This window comes from Chinchilla lanigera, unplaced genomic scaffold (genome assembly GCF_000276665.1).
Source record: "Chinchilla lanigera isolate Chin_1 unplaced genomic scaffold, ChiLan1.0 scaffold00011, whole genome shotgun sequence".
Taxonomy (NCBI): domain Eukaryota; kingdom Metazoa; phylum Chordata; class Mammalia; order Rodentia; family Chinchillidae; genus Chinchilla; species Chinchilla lanigera.
The window spans coordinates 27,418,839-27,436,731 of record NW_004955412.1 but is presented as its reverse complement, the minus strand read 5'-3'; the positions used below and the strand labels follow the sequence as shown (position 1 = coordinate 27,436,731).

At 50.1% G+C, this 17,893-nt stretch overlaps 1 protein-coding gene across 4 annotated transcripts in view; it reads left to right on the top strand.

Moving 5' to 3' along the window:
* Kirrel3 (kin of IRRE like 3 (Drosophila)) overlaps positions 1–8,372 on the top strand; it is a 566,099-nt gene extending 557,727 nt beyond the window's left edge. For all 4 annotated transcript variants that reach the window (XM_005378522.2, XM_005378523.2, XM_013511050.1 and 1 more), the window contains 4 exons: positions 724–831; positions 2,533–2,642; positions 6,222–6,308; positions 6,880–8,372. In XM_005378522.2, coding sequence (XP_005378579.1) covers positions 724–831; positions 2,533–2,642; positions 6,222–6,308; positions 6,880–7,323 — 749 coding nt within the window. In that variant the 3' untranslated portion in view covers positions 7,324–8,372. The remainder of the gene's footprint in view (positions 1–723; positions 832–2,532; positions 2,643–6,221; positions 6,309–6,879) is intronic.
* Positions 8,373–17,893: the final 9,521 nt, after the last annotated feature.

The following is a 17,893-nucleotide window of genomic DNA, read 5'->3' as shown; positions in this document are numbered from 1 at the left end:
CGCAGAAACACAGCTCAAGGAGTGAGGCTACTCAGAGTTCTGAGTCCTCTCACGCCAGGACAGGTCCCAGGTGCTCAGAGGCCTGGTCTTGATGGAGAAGGAGCAGGACCAGGCGTCAAGGAGCAAGGGCATTTCTCTCCTTAGAGATGAGGGTACGGGGGACTGTGATCCTGCCCACCTGGCCCCTGAGACAGTGTCACCAGCAGGCACCAAAGGGAAGCTGTCTCAGACCTGAACACTCTAAGAGCTGGTGGTCCACAGCATCCCACATGCACCTGGGGAAGGGAAGAAAAAGAAGGAATAAGCAACAGCCGAGGGCAGTGACCACTGTCATTTCTCGGTGACAAGGCAGGACTGGTGACTCAGCAGCCACTACAGGATAGATTGCTTGTTTAATGTCAGAACGCAAAATTACACAGCTTCGCCCTGCGTCCCCCCGCCTCCTCTCCCCTGGCCCTCCCTTCTCTGTGTCTGCTCCAGCTTCTGCCCTCTCCCCACATTCCTCCCCGCCCTCTCCTCCTCCCCACGTCCCCCACCCTGTCTTTGCAGTCCCAGCTAGAGCTGACCTCTGTCGGACTCTGCCTGTGCCTGCCTGGGTCCCCACTGACACGTTTCCCAAGAGAGACCCACGTGGCAGATGCTGCACCCAAGGGGATGAGTGAGGTTCTGGGGGGCAGTGGGCTCCCCCCCGGCGCTCATCAGCTGTGTCCTTCTCTCCCACAGAGTCCGTGCCAATGGCCGTCATCATCGGGGTGGCCGTGGGAGCTGGCGTGGCCTTCCTCGTCCTAATGGCAACCATCGTGGCCTTCTGCTGTGCCCGTTCCCAGAGAAGTACGGGAGGGAGACCCGGGATCTCAGGGAGGGGGACAGAGAGAAAGGCCAGGCTTAGACTGCCCCGGAGAGCAAGTAAGCAGCAGTGCGATGAGCAGGGGCCCTGTGCTGTGAGCTCCTGGGGCAGGGCTGGGTCTGATGTATGGTGTAACACACAGGGCTTGCGGGGCGTCTGGTGCTGAGCAGGCACTCAGCCGAGGCTGAGCTGGACTTGACTGGCCATTCGGGAGGGCAGGCAGCGGTTGCTTCGGGTAGGACACATACAGCATTCTCAGTGGGGACTGAGAGGGCCGTATTGGGATTGGGGGAAAGGAGATGGTTTGACCCTTTGCTCTGCAAAGGCTACCGGTACAACCTGAAAAGCAGGTCACCCACACAGGGGACAGAAAACATTCAAGGAATGGCTCAGAGCAAACTTTTAAAGGCCTTCATCATTAACAAGTAAACTATAGTACTTGTATATTCTGGAGGTGTCGCTCGACCAGAACCTCAGGACTGGGCTAAGCTCTGAAGTTACCTGGGAGGGACAGACAGGTGCAGGGGAAGATGGGAAGGCAGAGGAGAGAGGAGGACAGTGGAGGTTTTAGCCCTATCTCTTCCACCATGTGACCCTGAGCAAGCCACATTTATTCTAGGCCTGTTTCATGTGTGTGTGCATGTGTGTCGGGGGTGTGGGGGGTGTGGGGGTGTGGGGAGGGTGTGGTACTGGGGATTGAACCCAGAACCTTCACATGGAACTGTATTCCCAGCCCACTTTATTTTTTTAAAACAGGGTCTCATTAAGTTACTAAATTGCCCAAAACTGCAATGCTGTGTCAAAAGTGTACCAATAAAATTAATTTTTAAAAATTGCAATTCTCCTGCCTCAGCCTCCCAGAGTGCTGTGATTACAGGCCTGTACCACCATGTCTGGCTAGCTGCAGTGTTAAGGGGTTGGATGCAGTGACTTTTAGGAGTTCTCCGCCTCTAAGTTTCTCTAAGCAAAATACACAAAATGAATACCAGAATAAGTCTGCCACATGGGCCACCTGGCAGCCTCCACATGTTGGAAGGAAGCCTGAGGTTCCCCGCCCCTCACATGCTCTCCGCTCAGAGCCAAGTAGCTTTGGCCGCTGTGACCACCTCCAAGGACATGGCCTCAGGACCTCCTTCCGTGCCTGTCAGTGGAAATTACTGGGGAGCATATTGTAGCAAGCATTTTCTAGTGTAGTTCTTCAGGTAGAAATAGCTGCCTCCTTAGAAGGAGTCAGGCTTGTACCACAAAAGCACCAACAGAAAGCTGGACCCCTGTGTGTGTGCTTCTGCTGTGGATGAGAGGTGGTTGTGGATCCTAAGGTCCTTTTCAACACTTGGATTTGTGATTCTGTGAATGGAGAAATCAGAGCCTGGCAGGGAAGACTTCTAGAAGGAAGACAGTAGCATGAGCGGTCTTAGCTCAGTAAAGTGGATAAACGGATGAGGACACCCTCTCCACCAAGGGGACGTGGAGGTGAATGTGATGAGGGCCACACAGCCCGCAGCATTCCATCCCTGTGGTCCACGGGTGGGGGCTGGTGAAGCTGCTGATTTTAAGGGCTGAAGGAAGGGTCAACCCTGGGGTGGTGGGGTGAGGGGCAGCCTTGGGGGAACATGACATCTCAACCCTTCCTTCCTGACATCAAGAACTGAGTTTGTGGCTACACTTTTCAATTTTATGTCCAGATCTCAAAGGTGTTGTGTCAGCCAAAAATGATATCCGAGTGGAGATTGTCCACAAGGAGCCTGCCTCTGGCCGGGAGGCTGAAGATCACTCCACCATCAAGCAGCTGATGGTAAGAATGCTTTCCACTCCCAGAAGGTCCTGGGACCAGAGGCTTCTCCGATCCCTCCATATTTGAGAGAGGCAGAGCCACTTCTGCCCTCTGGCAGGCCAGGTGACAGTATCAGCCCGCAAATGTTCCCATGTATGCTTGCAATATTGTGCAATATTGTTCTTAGCAATATTGAGCTAGAGACTCAAAATGTCTCAGACGCAGTCCCAGCCTTCAGAGAGCTTGACCATCCAACAGGGAGAGGACACATGCTCACATTGCCCTGGTATGTGCTACATACACTCCTACATGCTGACGCACACTGCACCCCAGCCCCATGGAAGTCTCCAAAAAGCCTAAGTTCCTCCTTGGGGCCTGTACTGCCCCCCGCAGAAGCCAATTCAAAACTTCTTCACTGATGCCAAACCTGCCGATCCCTGTGATCCACCAGAATGCACTCGGCCACCTAGGCAGAAACCAAGACAACTGTACCAGAAACTTCTGGAACACTTCTCTGTGGCTGGAAAACATTGAAACAGTGCCAGCAGAGCCAGGGGCAAAAAGTATGGGCTTCTCTGAACCTCAGTGTGCTCATCTACAAAATGGGTGTGGAAGTGATAGTGAGGGTTAACAGGAAAGCCCTGAAGAGTTTGGAGACATGGAACACCGTTACAGTTGTCCCTGGGTATCTGGAGGTTGGATCCAGGATGCCCTGACAATGCCACAATCTGAGGGTGCTCAAGGCTTTTAAATAACCTGCATACCTCCACCCATGTTCTTTAAATCATCTCTCAGTACCTAATAGAATGTAAAGGAAATGTGAATAGTTGTTATGTTGCATTGTTTAGGAAATGTTGACAAAGGAGAAATCTGTCCATGTTCAATACGGACGCAATTTTTCCCAAATATTTTTGACCGATGGCTGCCTGAACCCACAGACTTGGGACCGAGCGCTCAGAGGCTGACTGTTAGCTCATTTGTGTTGCTTTGAAATCACCCACTAGATGGTGAGCAACGGCTGCCTCGTTCTTACCCAGCAGCTGCTCTCAAATGTTTATTGAATTGAACTGACTTTTCCCTCTGCTACTCTTTCTCTATGCAATTGATTTTCAGGGCCTGTCAATTCCACTTCGAAAAATGTCTCAAATGTGTGTCCCCTGCCGCCCCTCCACTGTCACTCCCTTCTCTCAGGCTTGTTATAGCTCCCCTGGACTACAACAGCAGCCTCCTAATTGGTCTCAGCATTTGCCACTTTTCTCAATCCTGCTCCAGAGCCTTGCAAGGAAGGGTCCATCTAAAATGCAAATCAGATACTGTGACTGTCCTACTTCGGTCCCCCAGTGGCTCCAGGACTACTGGATGAAGTCCAGCTGCCCGGCCTGTCTCCAGGCCTCCGTGTGATGAAGCTGCCGGCTTTCCCAGCTCCGTCTTCCACACAGTATCTCTGGCTTTCCAGGGGTACCAAAGAGTCTGTGGTTCATGGTCTCAGAGTCCTTCACTCCTCAAAAGCCTGTGCACAGGCTGTTCCCGCTACCTGCTGAATTTCACCTTCTGCTCTAGGGATCAGCTCCACTGTCAGCTCCGTGATTCCTGCAGCCCCTCCCAGCCCATCACTGCTGGGAACTTTCTGCTCCACCAGAAACACTCGTATAGGCCTCTCTCCTAGTGCATTGCCTAAGGACAGGTCAGCCTCTCCAGTCAGCCCCAGCTCCTCAGGGGCAAAGGTTATGCTCTTGAGTCTGCACTTGTCTGTTTCCCCTAAGGCCAAGCTTAATGCCTGACACAGCGACCAGTGTAGTTTTTTAAGAAGGGAAACCACAGCCCACACCTCAGAAGGAATGAACTTCACGGTACAAATTCCAGCAGGCCTCTACTGTTCAGCTCGAATGAGCCCTTGAGTTCTCTCTGTCTTGGGACATTCTGCTCACCTCCCACAACTCCACACCCTCAGGAAAGACTGGGGGTCACCCAGGATTCCAGCAAGAAGGGGATAATTTGGCAGGTGGGGCTCGCTGCAGGCTCTTGTGGCTAGCTTCCTCCATGGAGATCTTCATCCCCCCACTGCTCCACCCTTTGATCTTGAAAACAACTCCATCAAGGCAAGAAAAGCCTAACAGTTGAATCTGGTGAGAAAAAAGAACTCCAGGCTGGATGTAGCAGCACACACCTATAATCCCAGCACTCTGGGAGGCTGAGGCAGGAAGACTGAAAGTCCAAGCCCAGCATGGACAATTTCTGGAGACTCTATCTCTAAATCTAAAGAATGGGGATGGGGAACTGGACAAATAGCTCAGTGCAAAAGTCCTGAGTTTCATCTCCAACTCAAACAAAGAGGAAGGCAGAGGAGGAGGAGCAGGAGAAGGAGAAGGAGAAAAAGAAGATGTCATTGTCCAACACAGAAAAAGCCAGAGCATTCACTAAAAAATGAAAAAAGCAGTATTCTAAGTAAGGAGGTGGCAGGATTCCAAAAAGAAGCAAAGATGAAAGTTGCAAGGAAGGAACTTCCTGCTCCAAGAGTGGGTGGGAGCCTAGACTGGACCATGCAATTAGTAGAAGTGATAATGGGAGGCTTTGTTTGTTAGTTTGGGTGTTTGTGAGGCAGGGCCTCGCTATGTAGTCAGGCGAGCCTTGAACTCACTGTGTAGCCCAACGGGCCTCAAACTTTGGGTCCTCCTGCCTCAGCCTCCTGAGTGCTGGGATTACTGGAGGTACCACATCCTGGTGATGCCACCACACCCAGCCATAGAAAGTAATTTATGTTACTATGCTTTTTTTTTTAGCTGACATCCAATTATTCTTCTCAGTGACTTGGAACTATGCCACTTCACTCATGCTTTGCTCACTCAATATAAACATAACATTTGGGACAGCCTTACTCTATGTCAGGCACTGTGCTAGACACTTGATGAATCAGAATTAAAACAGCCCACTCCAAAAGCAGTTCAGTCACTGACAACCACATACAAGGAACTGGACCCACAGTGCTGGAGACTCCAGGAGAGCAAAAAGGGCTCCTCCCTAGCAGGCTGTTTGGCATCTGTTGGGAAAAAGACTCAGGTCCAGCTGAGTCATCGCTGTGAATAACAGAGTGACCCATTGTGTGCATTAATGTTAGGTCACGGTGAGAATATCGCCTTGAAAGGAGGAAAGACATAGTTTGGCTTGCGGTTTCACAGGTTTCAGTCCATGATGAAGCCTGGCCCTGGTCGATGAACTGTCCTAAATTTTCATCTGTGTATCCCTAGTCCTTAGCACATGGCCTGGCTACAAGTTCTCAATAAATGCTCAATGGACTGAATGAATCAGCCAAATGAGATCTCTGAAGGTGATGCCCTTGCCCAACCCAAGAGAGTGTGGCCATGAAGACCTCCAGGAAGACATCTCCCCCTCCCTCCCTCCCTGCCTCTCTCTGTCTTTTAGGATACTGGTGCCAGAAACATTCATGAGATCTGGAACCTTATTCCTTCTGTGGTTCAGACAGGAAGGGGTGGAGGGTAGGGCATATATGGTGATCCTTTAAGTTCATTTCTTATCGGTTCCTTGGAGGGGGTGGCCTTGAGCCCACTTCCTATCCCCTGAGCAGCCATTTTTGGATTGTAGATGGACCGGGGTGAATTCCAACAAGACTCAGTACTGAAGCAGCTGGAGGTCCTCAAAGAAGAGGAGAAGGAATTTCAGAACCTCAAGGTAAGAGTAACCACAGGTTATAAAACATGGCCATGAATCCGGTCTTTAGCTCTAGCGGTGCTAGCCCAGTCTGCACAAAGAATAACAACAAGTATGAGAAAGGGAAGGCCAGAGTACAGCCTGGGGACAGGCATGTGTCTCCTCCTTGAGGTGGGTGCTCCCCAGCCAAGACACCCATCCTCCCCACCCTAACCCTAGGAGCTGTTAAGTCTGAGTCCCCGCAACACTCCTCAATGTTGTCCTCAGGCATTCCCCCAACGCCTCCTCACAAATAAATTTTAAAATTCATTATGTATGTTCTGGACAAACACACACACAAAAAGAAAGTCTGCTTGTCTACTGACCTTTAGTGCCCTGACATAAATCCGTCAGAAGCTGCTGGTTCCCTCCCTCCAGTGCCTAACTGTCCCTGCAGCTACTTGGACCTGGGCCAGCCTCTCTGCTCTTGGGGTCTCCGCTGCTGCGTTAACCCCTCCTGTTCAGGCCCCCGTCCTCCCCAGTTACTTCTTTCCTCTTTGCCCTGTGACCAGTGAAGTCTCACTGACAGTGCATTCCCCCTTCTGCTCCCCAGGACCCCACTAATGGCTATTACAGCGTCAACACCTTCAAAGAGCACCACTCGACCCCGACCATCTCCCTGTCCAGCTGTCAGCCAGATCTGCGTCCCACGGGCAAACAGCGCGTGCCCACAGGCATGTCCTTCACCAACATCTACAGCACCCTGAGCGGCCAGGGCCGCCTCTACGACTACGGGCAGAGGTTCGTGTTGGGCATGGGCAGCTCATCCATCGAGCTCTGTGAACGGGAGTTCCAGAGGGGCTCCCTCAGCGACAGCAGCTCCTTCCTGGACACACAGTGTGACAGCAGCGTCAGCAGCAGCGGCAAGCAAGATGGCTACGTGCAGTTCGACAAGGCCAGCAAGGCCTCCGCCTCCTCTTCCCACCACTCCCAGTCTTCTTCCCAGAACTCCGACCCCAGTCGACCCCTGCAGCGGAGGATGCAGACTCACGTCTGAGGATCACACACCTCCAGTGGGGACAAGCAGGGCAGGAGAGCAGGGCAGGAGGGCAGGGTGCCAGCTGGGTCTCCAAGGACAGGGCTACTTCGCAGAGGATCCCAGAACCGCCGCCTCTAGGACGGCCTGTGAGCGCCTATGCTACTGCCTTCCTCTGAAGCTCTCATCAAGCACAAACCTGAGTCCCCAGCTGCAGCAAAGCCAGAGGCGGAAGGGCCGGGTAGGCGGGAAATGCAGAGAGGATGTACAAGTGCCCTGTGCTTGGTGCTGGACGCCCTGTCCCCCACCGTTCCCTGGATGCCCCTCTACCATCTGCTCCTCCCACGGGCACTTGTGGCAGCTATAACTTTGCTTTCATGAACCTGCCATCCACTCTCCAGTCTCCCCCTGGGCTTTTCCCGCTCCTGCCCGGCAGCCCTCCCCCGTGCCTGTGCTTCTAGACAGTCTGGGAGAAGGGGGAGTTCTTCATAGCCCTGAGTGCTCCAGAGACCCGAGCTCCCCCTGCCGCTCACAGCCCAGGCGTTGGAGGCCGAGAAGCCAGAAGCCCTGGCCAAAGGCACACGCTGCCCAGGAGCCCACCCCCAGTTCGTTTGGTGTTTTGTGTCCATACTCTTGCCGTTCTGTCCTTGGACTTGGAAGTGGGACTGGCCCAGAGCCTGCGGAAGAAGCGGGGAGGGGAGCGGGGAGGGAGTTGGGAACAGAGTGTGAACAACGCCTGCCTGGGGACTCCTCGCCCAACACCCCTCCCCAGGCCCGGCCTCCCCCTGCCCTGCTTTGTGTGCCCCTCTCCTCCCTGCAGCACAATTGGAGTTAATATAAGGAGTGTGTGAGTCTCTCTGGTCAGGGTTCTTTGAAGGGCCCCTGGAGTGTTTCCTGTGGGTGTGGTCTGAGGGGCTGGAGGCCAGGCCTTTCTGAGACTTGCTTTCTCAGCTGGTGAGCACAAGGAACAGGGATCCTGTCTTTAGCAAGACACATGGGCCAGAGGAACAGTTCATCTGCACCCCCCGACCCCCACCACCTGAGAATAAACGTCAGGCCCCTCACCCCAACAAGGCCCTTGGTCCTTTTGTTCCTTTGTTCCTGTGGAGGCACAGAACTCCTGAAGAGCTCTGAGCATGTGTTGGGAACCCAAGGTGCTCTGCCCCTCTTTGGTCCTGCGTCCCCAGACAAGAAGGACCACTGACAGGTCTGCTTGGGGTGGTAACAGCACCTACAGGCAGGCTCCCCTCCCCTCCCCTCAGGCCTCACACCAAAGAAGGGGAAAACCGCTAACTCCTGCTAAACATGATCACAGCAACATGGTCAGGTTGGACACTGGCCAGGGCATTCTAGCTTTTACCATCAGCAATATTATGCAAAGGAAAATCCCTCCACCTTGGGCTTCTGGGAGGGAGGAGGCTTCCTTGGAAGAGTGTAGCCCACCAATCATGGGACTCAAATGTTATTCTAGGGGCCAGGGATATAGCAGTGCAGCACCTGCCTGGCAAGCACGAGGTGGTGAGTTTGATTTCTGGTACTCAAAAAAAAAATCATTCTATGAATCGCCTTGCTGGAGTGGGAAGCTTGGTATAGTCGTGGCAGATGGGATGGGTAAACAAAGGCAAGTTAAGAATGGTGAAGAGGCAGGCGTGGTGGTGCACATCTGTAATCCCAGTACTCAGGAGGCTGAGGTAGGAGGATTGTTGCAAGTTTGAGACAAGCCTGGGCTAGAAAGTAAGCTCAAGACCAGCCTAAACTACATAGCAAGACCCTGTCTCAAAAAGACAAAAAAAAAAAAAAGATGACGAATGCATTCCTAAGGTTGGAGGTTCCCAGTTGGCTGTAAACCTTCCCTGGTAGTCTGTACTCAACATGAAACCATCAGTGAAAATATCTGTGTTTCTTTTCATACATCAATTCCTTGGGTGACCTCAATCCACCAATCTGTACCTTTTTTTTTTTTTTGCTTTTTGAGACAGTGTCATGATTCTGGGGTGGGCTTGAATTTGAAATCTTCCTGCCTCAGCCTCCCTAGTGCTGGGATTACAGACCTGAGTCACCACACTCAGCTTCAGGAAACAGATTCCATGCATAGCCCTCGTAGCTTTTCCACACAAAGGACTTCTGCTTTGATCATATATCCTAGTATTTCAAAATTACCCGCATCCCTGGATAGCTTCCTTTGCAGTTCCTACATCCAAGAGAGTAGAAACCCATCAGGAATGAAAGTGCACATCTCAATCCCACATTCCAGCTTGACTGCTGGCCTCTGTCCCCTCAAGGTTAATTCTGTCAAGCTTCCCCTCTTCCCATACATGTCTTCCCTTTGGCAATAGGAAACAAGTATCCAAGACCATATGCAAAATGTCTCGATGCACTAGAATAAGGGAGTTATAACTTTTAAAGATTTTTCCATCCATTTCTCCTTGTCTTCAACTTGGAGATGGACAATCTACCTGTCACCCTCTACTAAAGCCTGCCTTGACCCTGGGCCTCTTGCCCCTGCCCAACCTAGAGGGTGGAAGTTTCCATTGTTTCTTGGAACCCAGGGTTATGACAGAATAACCAGAAGAATGAGGAAGAAATCTGTCGGTGAAACAAAATGAGCTCTTCTCCCTCACACACTCCCAGGATAAGAATGTGGACGGTCATGGAAGATTAACAAGGAGCAGGGAGCAGCCATGGTACCAGGCTACAGGAGGCCCGACACTCCGAGCTCTGTCATGCACAAATACCACGAGAATCCCCAAAGGGATAGTCACTAGTACAGACTTTATGAGAGGGAACAATGCTAGCATGGACTGGGGTTCTCTGGACCACTGAGAAAGAACTCAAACTGAGTTGTGAAGCTTAAAGAATGACACTTAAGAAATAAATCAGACATACAGGTTTAAACACCACATTGCTTCTCTTGTGTGAGAAATCCAAAGGGTCAGTGAGGAGCATAATGGAGGATAGATATTAGGGGGTAGGAAGAACATGTTCAAGTGGGAAGGGGAACAAGAGAGAAGGGAAGGGAAGGGAAAAAAAAAAAAAAAAAAAAAAAAAGACTTAAACCGAAAGACTTGCCCAAGGTCACTGAGCTAAAAGTGGCAAACATGAGTTTTAAACACACTCGATTTCCACCCTAAGATGTTGCCCTCCCACAGAGCAAATGCAAAGCCACTCATCCTGGAATGCAGACAGGAGTGGCTGCTGGTAAAGGCCATCTGTTAGCAGCTGCTCTGGGGTAGGCTGGGTAAGGACAAGGACAAGCCACGGCTCCATTAGGAAGGCGGGATTGGCATCCTCCTCCTTAAGTCCCCAAATGACCTGGAAAGACCACAACTCCCTGGGAAACAAAGCTATTCTGTGTGTCAATCCAGCCCCTTCCCTGCCAAGGCCAAGATCCAGTTTTCTGATAGCTTTAACTTCACTGCTGGCTCAGAGAGCCTGGCTGAAGGCCCGGATTCTAATTCTCAGGCTCGCTATCTGTCTGTGAAGGCCAGAGTTCTTTCCACCACCTCTGCAACTTCCATGGAATAGGAAGTGCTCCCACACAAAGAGTTAAAATGCCACATCCACTCCACCTCTGATGAAGCCTATTTGAGCAAACCTTATACAGCGATAGGCCCAGAAGACTATCTCAACTCCTTTGAGTTTCTGCAATGAAAAGGAACCAGGGAAATGAAAATGAACCCGATGAGACCCTGGGATTGCGCAGCACAGAAGGAAGGGTGGTGGCAGGACTGTATCTCCCTCTTCCTGGTTGGGAGGGGGGCCCTGCTGCTCCTGGTGTTTGCCGACACGGAATGCGAATGCAAACCACAAAGTATGTTTTAGCTCTTTCCCATATGTGTAATGTTTGTGATGGCACCGCTGAGGACAAAGGACAGTCCTTTGTCCTGGTGTCTCCTCTAGAAATGTTCCCTATAAAGAAAACATTATTTATTTATTTTATTTACTTTTTTGCAGTGCTGGACATCAGATCTAGGGTCTCAAGAATGTTAGACAAGAATTCCATCACTGAGGCACACCTACAACCCCAAAACTCTATTACAATAAAAGTATAGATATTTAAATATACACATTTCTTAATCTGTATATAGATTTTTTAAATTTAAAATGCTACTTGGTGTGCCTATTTAAAGAAACAGCCAGCCGGTGGTTGTGGCACACACCTGTAATCCCAGCACTCGGGAGGCTGAGGCAAGAGGACTGCCGTCAGTTTGAGGTCAGCTTAGGCTACATAGTGAGTTCAAGGCCAGCCTGGACTACATAGCAAGACCTTGTCTCAAAAAAACCAAAACGAAAAAGACATTTAAATGTAGACCAATGGCACTGCAACTAAATCTTGGCTTTTCCTTCCCCTTTAAAAAGCGGTTTGAAAGCCTCGGTTTTTTTTGGTGCCAGGAATCAAACTCAGGACCTCAGACTTGCCGGCCTGGCACTGTGCCACTGAGCTAAATCCCTGGCCCTGATGCCTCTTATCTGAGTTGGTTTCAGAACCTGTAACCACACACTGGTCATTTGCAGCTCCACACCAAAACCAGCAGCAATCTCTGGGAGTCACAGAGCTCTCTGCTGAGAGCTGCTTCTTTCCAGGAAGGCTCCGACCATCTTTTCCCAGCTCCTTATATTCTGGTCTTCCTACCCAGGTTATAGACTGGGAAAAATGAAAATATTTCAACTTATTCTTCCTTCTACACAATCTAAGGATTGTTTCCCTGGATAAGGACTTATTTGCCTTAGGACCATCAATTTTTTCCCTCGATAATTGCTATTCTTTCTCAATCCACCTCCCCTCCTCTCTAATGCTAGGTCTTGGACATACAAGCTTTCATTACCCTGCGGTTTTTAGCATTACCGCAATCATCATCTCGAAAAGGCTTTTTTTGAGGGAATGGGGTATAGTTCATGGCAAAGCACTTGCTTAGAATGTGTAAGGCCCTGGGTTTGATCCCCAGCACTGCAAAATAGGCAAACAAGGGGTCATTTCTGAGTATACACCATTCACAAGACACATCAGCCAACTGTGATCTACATCCTTGATGTTATATATACAGTATGTACACTTTCCCTAGTGCTGGAGATTGAACCCAGGGCCTTGTACATGCTAAAGATGGGCTCTACCACTGAGTGACACCCCAGCTACTCCTGGCTACACTGGAACCCCTGTGAATGCCTACCTGCCACCCCATGTCCCCAGTGTCCTTCTCTTTTTTTTTTTTTTTTTTCCAGTCCCGGGAACCGAACTCACGACCTTGCACTTGCCAGGCAGGCGCTTTGCCGCTGAGCTGAATCCCCAGCCCTGCCAGTGTCCTTCTCAAGCACAGTCCACATGCATCCCCTCCCAGGGCAAGGACATCCTCAATCCCTGGGTCAAGAAAGCCCCTCAACGTCCATGACCAGGGAACGTCAGACAAATGCAAAAAATTCCTTCTGCTGCTACGTAACCATATGGCTCTTGGCAATATCTTGGAATGCAAAAAGGAGAACATGCAAAGAACGCACTTCTATAAATGTGTTCTTGTGACAAATGTAACATATTAATATTCAAAGAGATGCTAAGTGAAGTCCAGGAGAGCCAGATCTTCATTGAGAGAATTATGATCTCAATGACATGGGGCTTTTGTGAAATCTATTTCCAGTTAGGCAAGAGGAAAAGTTCTACTCAGGACAGCTGCTGAATATAGGCAGGGGTCCACCCCCACGGGAATTATCTCCAATAAGCTAAAGACAAAATCAGGTGGACTAGGAAACACCTCCACCACCTTTGCATTTTAGGGGCCAGAACCTTGCTGCCGGAGAACAAGAATTTTTTTTTTTTTTTTTGAGACAGGGTCTCATGATGCAGTTCAGGCCAGCTTTGAGTTCACTTTGTAGCCTAGGCTGGTCTTGAACTCGCAATGATCCTCCTGCCTCAGCCTTCCGAGGGCTGGGATTACATGCATGTGCCACCATGCCCAGCACAGAAAACCCATTCTGTAAGCAAGTGAGGCCATTCTGCAAGTGTTAAAGATGGTCATGGATACAAACCATGTTTGGAGAAGCCTCATCATAATAAATGGTTCTAGAATAGCTTAGCTCAATAACTCCAACTCCAATCCCCAGGGCTGTTTCAACATCTGGGCCTTCTCATTCTCTCTGCCGGGGGCCACCCTTCCAGTCCCCAGGACTCTGGAGAGGAAGTCAGGCCTCTGCTGAGGTGGTGGGTGTCCTTTAAGTTGTTAGCTTTCCTTAGGAATCTGACACAACGCAAACACAGCACCTGTCTCCCAGAGTCCTGTTTCCCTAAAGGCCCCGTCAAGCCCTTCTGACAGGCCTGCTGCCCTTCGAACTCTAGGATGTTCCAGGTGCTTCCCACTCTTTGCTGTCCCTTTAAGTGCAGTGGCGGAGCCTTCCAAAACATCTGAGCTTCTCCCAAATCTGTCCTTTAGTAAGATTCAAGGTTCATCTCTTCACTTTCTTTCTTTTCTGTTTTTGGAGGCAGATGAGACACAGTCTCACAGGAGCTCAGGCTGGCCTTAAACTCACTATGTAGCCCAGGCTCAATTCAATCTTGCGGCAATCCTCCTGCTTCAGCCTCCCAAGTGCTGGGATTACAGGAGTGCACCACCATGGCCAGTGCACCTTATTTCTTGGGTGCAGAATCCCAAAGATTTCTAGCAAGTGAGATTCTTTACTGAGAAATAAGTGGGCAGGAAAACTGGCTTACCTACAGATGTACACAAAGAAATTCCTCATCAAATTCCTCAATTATGATGGGGTTATAAATATGAGGTTATAAGTATATAAATATGATTGTATTATATCCTGATACTCTGTTTGTGTGTTTATTTGTTTGAGACAGGGCCTTGCTATGTAGTTCAGGCTGGCTTTGAACTCACTATGTAGCCCTGGCTAGCCTCTAGTTTACAGTAACCCCCCTGCCTCAGCTTTCTGAGTGCTGAGGCATGCACCACCATGCCTTGCCTTATCCTGATACACTCTTTGTAAAATGAAAATATCATTAAGTCAATCCAGTACAGGAGGCGCAAGACATTGAAGTTGGGCTTGCCTGCATTTGCTTATAAATCCCAACACTCCAGAGACAGAGAATTTTGAGTTCAAGATCAGCTGAGAGTACACAGCAAGACCCTGTCACAAAGAAGACAACTACAACAACAAAAATGCACTCAATTTATCTAACCACAACACAGCACACCGAGGAGTATTGGTGGCTTCCGCTTGTGGCCACCTTGGCTGACCGGGAGCTATAGTTTGCTACCACTGCCCAGCAGCAAGAGAACAGAGTACCTACCACATACTGCTGGCCAGGAAGATCAAATTTCAAGATCTGAAGTATGGATTTTACTGAACGTGTATTGCTTTCGCACCACTGTAAAGTTAAAAAAAAAAAAAGGCAAGTCATCCTAAGTCTGTACACACCTTAAACTTTTAATTAGATCAGGAATATACGATTATACTAGAAGCACATCTTGTACAGCAATGGGGATGTCTGAAACTAACAACTAACTTTCTGAAGCTATAATCAAGACTTCAAAGGCTTGGGGTGGTGGCAGCTCAGGGGCTGAGCACTTAGCTAGCACGCTGGAGGCCTAGATTTGATCCTCAGCACTACAGGGAAAAAAAATCCTTCAGAGTCAGAAGGTTTAGAGAGCTTATAAAATCTGATGTTGTGTTATTCAAGCTTTGATAAGAACCTACACTGCTGAAACGGATGGCATCTTGCAAGGAACTTCTTTCTCTGAGAACCCCTAAAAGGTGCCTGAACTTGAACCTGCTGGAGAACAGTCTTGCATAATTACAATCCATTGACTATGCAAAGCCAGACAGTCATTTAACAGTCACCTTCCTCTACTTAGCTTGTGGGTGCTGTCTTATCAGTAACCAGCCTTGTTTCTCAGTACCTGGGCAACAGTTGGCCCCACAAACGTACCTCACCTGTTTCATACACTCTCCAGCATTTTCCATTATGCAAAGCAGCTTTCCAATCCCCTACTTATATCACACTATCCAGACTACAAATGTCTTTGTAATCAGACTTCCATTAGAACTCAAATTTTCATTGTGAGGCAGGCATGCATAGCACTGCTTTCCAGATAGAAAAGCAGAGGTTTACTTGGCTAATTAAATGACAGCAGGAAGGACAGCCATCGTATTTTACATGTACTACTTTACTGCATGCCACACAGTACTGTTTCCAAGCTCAGACTTTCACTAGGCTGGACAGTTTCTGCAGGAAAGCAACTGAATGTACTAATGTTCTCCGAAAGTGCAAATAAAAATCTAAAGTATCCAAAATTAAGGCACAATGCCATGTGATGTGAATATTAAAAAAATATCACTTCAATGTGGATTAGATAAAAGACCTTAACGCCTGTGTCACCCGGCTTGTGGGTATTGGCTGAGAAGGATCTTCCCTTGCTGGAGTCTCAATGCCCACCTCTGAGGAGAGGGGCTGGACACTTAGGATCTAAACTGGACAGTACAGGTCTTCGCCCTTCGCATCCTCCAGATCACCCCCGCCTCTGAATTCAAAGTGGCTCACGCGGCTCAGCCCGGGGAGCTGGGAAAAGCCCTTGCAAATGCTCAGACTGCAGGTCCCATGCAAACTGAGGCAGAGGGGCCTGGTCCTGAGCACTTGCCAGGCAGGCGCCGCCCTCGCCCAAGACAGGGACTCGCAAGGGTCCCTTGGAGTTCCCACACCTCGAAGATTAGCCCAGCAGAGCCCAAAACGCATGCGCTGTCCCGCCCCCGCGCCCTCCCTAGGCGAAACCTGCGTCTGCACCAAATTAACACAGCTCAAGGACAGCGGAGGATTAGGGTGGGCTTTACTACAGACTAAGCCAGAGCTGAAGCAGGCCCGTGAGGTCATCTTAGCGTCTAGACTGCTAAGGCACTGGTTCTGCATGTTTGTGAGACTCCCAGATTCCTGGGCTCCATCCCAAGTGGCCTAAAACCCAGGAATTTCTATTCTCAAATCATCCCAGGTAATTCTGGAATAAATGGTCAGGACATAAAAACCCAGAATTGATTCGCTCAAGATCTAACAGCGGGAAAGAACTGAAGCAGCCTGGTGTAGAATCCCATTTCCTGACGTCCACCCAAGTGCTTCCCTCCCTTTCCTCCTCCTCCTGCTGCTGTATTTCAGGGCACGGTTTAATCACTACCAGGCAGGCTGGCAGGCAGTCTATCCAAGCCGGTTGGGCTAACTAAAGGCTCATGTCTTTTTCCCAGAACACCAAAAAACTCCATCCAGCAACTCCTCATCAAAGCTCCACCCCCAGCCTTGATCCTGCCCAGCACTGCCTCGGACCACACAGGGTTTTGGGGGGCCCTGGAGAAAGCTATATCCCCCTTCCTAGCCATCAATGGCCTGGGAGGGGGGTGTACACCCACCTCATCCATATGTGATCTTGAAGGACTGTCACCAACAACCCAAATGTAAAGCTCCCCCATCTCTCCGTGTGTACAGAGTTAGGGAGAGCGTGACCCTAGCCTGTGTGTGGATCCTGGCTCATGGTTTAGGCATGTTCAGTATCTGGACGGGCACACAAAGCTCCTTTGCTTACTCTGAGAAGCAGCTGGGTATTAGCAGACCCCTGCACACACTCACAACCCATCAGGGTCCCAGACAAGGTTTGGAAAGTGAAGCCTACCCTCCTGGGTGGATGGAGCGGGCGGTAGACACTTAGGGACTCCTTCTTTTGGGAATGCCCCTCCCATGGGGGGCAACAACTGGCAAAGTGTCCCAGCTTTTGAGACTGCAAACAGTTCCACTTCCTGGAACTCCCTGCAGGATGAGGTTGGCTGTTCTCTAAGCCATTCCAACACTGTAGAGAACTGTGTCGTTCTCTTCTGTCCCTCCCAAACTGCTATCCTTTGGTATTGTCCTGTCCCACCATGGCTTGTTCCAAAACCTCAAGGCTGAAGCTCCTTCCGAGAAAGCTGGGAACACAGATGTGAGTTCCAATCCCCTGGGGGAGTTCCAACGCTCCCTTCTGGCTCCAGATGTAAAGGAATAGCTGGGGTGGGTAGTTTAGCAGCGAAGCACAGTCTGGGACAATGGAGAACAAAGCGCAAGACGGGCAAATAGGGTGGCTGGTAGGATTCTAGGGACCTGGGAAAGAAACAGTCTCATCACCATCCAGCAACTGGCAACTGGCCGACAAGCCTCACCAAAGCCCTCTGCTGCTGCCCTCCAGCCCCACACCAACTTCTGGCAGCCTGTGGCCTGGCAGGACCTTTCATAAACTCCATTTTATGATTCCCCCTTAATCTGAGAAGAGAAACTTGGCTTTCTTTGCCTGGCCCCACCCTGGTCCTTAAAAATGTGAACCTCCCAGCATGAGACTGTGGTAAGTGAAGAATGCTGAGGGAGAGCAGACAGACAGGAAAGGACTGCGCCACTCCCATCTAGCATCCTCTGGTCCGCTCCCTCCCTCCCCCAGGAAGTCAAGCAGCATACAGGCTTCCAGGCTGCATGTTGGCAGACAGGACCTCTCTGGGCACCACCTGCTCGTCTGCTATGCCAGACGCATGCCCAGGCACCAAGCACTATTTCCGCAATAACCCTGAATAATTGTGCGAAGCCCAGGTCTAACAA